At 46.4% G+C, this 5000-nt stretch overlaps 1 protein-coding gene across 1 annotated transcript in view; it reads right to left on the minus strand.

The window, feature by feature from the left end:
* LOC106578203 (serine/threonine-protein kinase DCLK2) overlaps positions 1–5000 on the minus strand; it is an 84089-nt gene that overhangs the window by 72095 nt on the left and 6994 nt on the right. Inside the window, exon 2 of the mRNA XM_045711580.1 lies at positions 4007–4389. Coding sequence (XP_045567536.1) covers positions 4007–4389 — 383 coding nt within the window. The remainder of the gene's footprint in view (positions 1–4006; positions 4390–5000) is intronic.

The raw sequence follows: 5000 nt of genomic DNA on the forward strand, positions 1-5000 counted from the left end.
TGCTTTAAGGTGGATGAACCAACTGAAAGAAGAGAGGGGCCCAGAACAAACTGAAAGGAGAGAGGGGCCCAGAACAAACTGAAAGGAGAGAGGGGCCCAGAACCAACTGAAAGGAGAGAGGGGCCCAGAACAAACTGAAAGGAGAGAGGGGCCCAGAACAAACTGAAAGAAGAGAGGGGCCCAGAACAAACTGAAAGAAGAGAGGGGCCCAGAACAAACTGAAAGAAGAGAGGGGCCCAGAACAAACTGAAAGGAGAGAGGGGCCCAGAACCAATTGAAAGGAGAGAGGGGCCCAGAACAAACTGAAAGGAGAGAGTGGCCCAGAACCAATTGAAAGGAGAGAGTGGCCCAGAACCAATTGAAAGGAGAGAGGGGCCCAGAACAAACTGAAAGGAGAGAGGGGCCCAGAACAAACTGAAAGGAGAGAGTGGCCCAGAACCAACTGAAAGGAGAGAGGGGCCCAGAACAAACTGAAAGGAGAGAGTGGCCCAGAACCAACTGAAAGGAGAGAGTGGCCCAGAACAAACTGAAAGGAGAGGGGGCCCAGAACAAACTGAAAGGATAGAGGGGCCCAGAACTTAACTACCATTAAGTTTATCTCTCAGCCCATTTTCATGTTAGTATTAGGTGTAGGAACCGGTTCAGGGAACAGAACAGAAAAATGGAAAATAACTACATTTTTCGAAGAACAGAACCAGAACCGAGAATGAAAGTGATCTATACTGTTCCGGAACAGAACCGTTATTTTAAAAGCATGGGAAACGGTTAATAATGTTATTTTGTGTTACGGGCATTTATTTCGGGTTTCACAACAAAACATAACAAAGAGCCTATGCCCCTCCCTCTGCCCCTCCCCTCCTTCTGAAACATGCATAGTCTCCTGTAGCTCCTCCCCCTCCATCTGCCCCTCCTTCTGAAATATGCATAGTCTCCTGTAGCTCTTCCCGCTCCATCTGCCCCTCCTTCTGAAATATGCATAGTCTCCTGTAGCTCTTCCCGCTCCATCTGCCCCTCCTTCTGAAATATGCATAGTCTCCTGTAGCTCTTCCCGCTCCATCTGCCCCTCCTTCTGAAACATGCATAGTCTCCTGTAGCTCCTCCCCCTCCCTCTGCCCCTCCCTCTGCCCCTCCCCTCCTTCTGAAACATGCATAGTCTCCTGTAGCTCCTCCCCCTCCATCTGCCCCTCCATCTGCCCCTCCCTCTGAAACATGCATAGTCTCCTGTAGCTCTTCCCCCTCCATCTGCCCCTCCCTCTGAAACATGAATAGGAAGCATTAGAACATGTTAGCTAGCTAGCTTGTTAGCTAGCTCTGGGAAAACTCCAGGCGCCATGATGTGATAATGGAATGGAACTGAGTCATGATCAAGGCTCTGGTTCAACATTAGTTAAATAAAGCCAACTGTCTCTGAAGTTCAAAGACATTCAAAGTTCCTCCGTGGAAGCTGCACCTCCGTATTATTTTGTTGGTATAAAATTCAGAGACTGTATATCCACAACAAGATACCCAGCTCTCTCCTCACCTGCCTGTCACACCTTACACTACACTTGTCTGTCCAATGCCTGTACATACACTACATGATCAAAAGTATGTGGACATCTCATTCCAAAATCATGGGCAGTAATATGGAGTTGGTCCCTCCACTTTGCTGCTATAACAGCCTCCACTCTTCTGGGAAGGTTTTCCACTAGATGTTGGAACATTGCTGCGGGGACTTGCTTCCATTCAGCCACAAGGAGCATTAGTGAGGTCAGGCACTGATGTTGGGTGATTAGTCCTGGCTCTCAGTCGGCGTTCCATTTCATCCCAAAGGTGTTCGATGGGGTTGAGGTCAGGGCTCTGTGCAGGCCAGTCAAGTTCTTCCACACAAACCATTTCTGCATGGAGCTCTGTTTGTGTAAGGGGGCATTGTCATGCTGAAACAGGAAAGGGCCTTCCCCAAACTGTTGCCACAAAGTTGGAAGCACAGAATCATCTAGAATGGCATTGTATGTTGTAGCGTTAAGATTTACTTTCACTGGTTCCAGAGGCAGTTTGGAACTCGGTAGTGAGTGTTGCAACCAAGGACAGACGATTTTTATGCGATTTTTTTTTTACGGCTTGTGTGGCCTACCACTTCACAGCTGAGCTGTTGTTGCTCCTAGACGTTTCCTCTTCACAATAACAGCACTTACAGTTGCCCGGGGGGCAGCTCTAGCAGGGCAGACTGACTTGTCGGACAGGTGGCATCCTATGAAGGTGCCACGTTGAAAGTCACTGAGCTCTTCAGTAAGGCCATTCTACTGCCAATGTTTGTCTATGGAGATTGCATGGCGGTGTGCTCGATTTTATACTCCTGTCAGCAACGGGTGTGGCTAAAATAGCCAAATCAACTAATTTGAAGGGGTGTCCACATACTTTTGTATATACAGTGTAGCTTACCCGTTCCATAGCAAGCTCCTCTATCCATTGGTGAAGTAATTTAAGGTTGAGCAAAATGTAAAAAAATAAATAAATAATAAATAATTTCAGAGTTCTAATAAGGAACAGAAAGAAATGATACTCTTTGGGTTGAACCGGTTCAGAACTTTATTTTGCTGGTCGGAACAGTGGAACGGAATGGTTCTGATCAAAACGGAACCGTTAGAAAATCATTTTGATTCTAACTCTTGAATAGTAGTAAAGTGAAGGGTTGATGAAGGTTCTGATTCCAATGTGTTGTCACGGAGATAAGATGTTCTAGAATAGCAGCATTCTTCCATTAGTCCCCTTCTAGAACATACAGAACACAGATAGACAGAGCGCTGTCTCTCTCTAATGCTTCCTGACACAGATAAATACATCTCTCTGTCTCTCTCTCTCTAATGCTTCCTGACACAGATAAATACATCTCTCTGTCTCTCTCTAATGCTTCCTGACACAGTAAATACATCTCTCTGTCTCTCTCTCTCTAATGCTTCCTGACACAGATAAATACATCTCTCTGTCTCTCTGTCTCTCTCTAATGCTTCCTGACACAGATAAATATATCTCTCTGTCTCTCTGTCTCTCTCTAATGCTTCCTGACACAGATAAATACATCTCTCTGTCTCTCTGTCTCTCTCTAATGCTTCCTGACACAGATAAATATCTCTCTCTGTCTCTCTCTCTCTAATGCTTCCTGACACAGATAAATACATCTCTCTGTCTCTCTCTCTCTAATGCTTCCTGACACAGATAAATACATCTCTCTGTCTCTCTGTCTCTCTCTAATGCTTCCTGACACAGATAAATACATCTCTCTGTCTCTCTCTCTCTAATGCTTCCTGACACAGATAAATACATTTCTCTGTCTCTCTCTCTCTAATGCTTCCTGACACAGATAAATATATCTCTCTGTCTCTCTCTCTCTAATGCTTCCTGACACAGATAAATACATCTCTCTGTCTCTCTGTCTCTCTCTAATGCTTCCTGACACAGATAAATACACCTCTCTGTCTCTCTGTCTCTCTCTCTCTCTAATGCTTCCTGACACAGATAAATACATCTCTCTGTCTCTCTCTCTAATGCTTCCTGACACAGATAAATACATCTCTCTGTCTCTCTCTCTCTAATGCTTCCTGACACAGATAAATACATCTCTGTCTCTCTGTCTCTCTCTCTAATGCTTCCTGACACAGATAAATACATCTCTCTGTCTCTCTAATGCTTCCTGACACAGGTAAATACATCTCTCTGTCTCTCTCTCACCTTCTTTTCATATACAGTCTCTCCACAGCTCTTGTCACACACATTGAACACACACACTGAGCACGGCAGGTAGCCTAGTGGTTACAGCGTTGGGCTAGTAACCGAAAGGTTGCTTGATCGAATCCCCGAGCTGACAAGGTAAAAATCTGTCGTTCTGCCCCTGAACAAGACAGTTAACCCCACTGTTCCTAGGCCGTCATTGAAATTAAGAATTTGTTCTTAACTGACTTGCCTCGTTAAATAAAGGTTCAGTTAAAATGTTATAAAACACGCACACATACTCCCCTTTCTGTCCTACCTGTTTCCCGTCCAGTGTATAAAGTCTCTTGACGGCACCAGAGTCCAGTTTGATAGCTTCAGTGATATCCTCCAGAACCTGGTCAAAAGAATGAGCTGTCTTCTTGTTCAATAAAATCCTGACCGCTTTCCTCGGCTTCACTCCGCTGCGAATCACCGTGACCAGTTTAGGCTTTATAAAGTCATTACTCTCTCTGACCACCTGTTGACCTCCCGGGCCTGGACCTGACCCAGACCCTGACCCAGACCGTGTCCCAGTGGAAAGAGCAGTAGAGGAACCGCTCGGGGTACCAGCGGTAACACCGGGCTTCCAGTTTGGGTTGTTGATCTTGGTGTAGTCCAGTTTACGATAGGGCTCGTTGGAGGCACACACATAACAGTCACCTGGAGGAGAGAAATCAGGAATACATCAGACACACACACACACACACACACACACACACACACACACACACACACACACACACACACACACACACACACCTAACAGTCACCTGGAGGAGAGACCAGTCCCAGTTCATATCAATACTTTAGGATCAATTACAACCTCTATCTCTTCAAAACATGACTAGACGTCTTTCATGTGATACGGCAGTGTTGCATATCAAACTCAGAGGTCACACCGCAGACTGTGTGTGAGTGCGTGTGTGTGTGTGTGTGAGTGCGTGTGCGTGTATGTGCGTGTGTGCGTGTATGTGCGAGTGCGTGTGTGTGCGTGTGTGTGTGTGTGTGTGTGTGTGTGTGTGCGTGTGTGTATGTGTGAGTGCGCGTGCGTGTATGTGCGCGTGCGTGCGTGCGTGCGTGTGTGTCAGAGCGATCTCCCTCCTCAGGAACAGAGTGAACAGAGCAGAAGAGACTGTAGGCGGCATCCTCAAATAGCACCCTATTCCCTACATAGTGCACTACAGACTGGGGGCCCATAAGTCTCTGGTCAACAGTAGTGCACTACAGACAGGAGAGGGTGCTATTTCTGATGCAGTCTTGGTGTCAGGTCA

The sequence above is a fragment of the Salmo salar genome, unplaced genomic scaffold (assembly GCF_905237065.1).
Source record: "Salmo salar unplaced genomic scaffold, Ssal_v3.1, whole genome shotgun sequence".
NCBI lineage: Eukaryota > Metazoa > Chordata > Actinopteri > Salmoniformes > Salmonidae > Salmo > Salmo salar.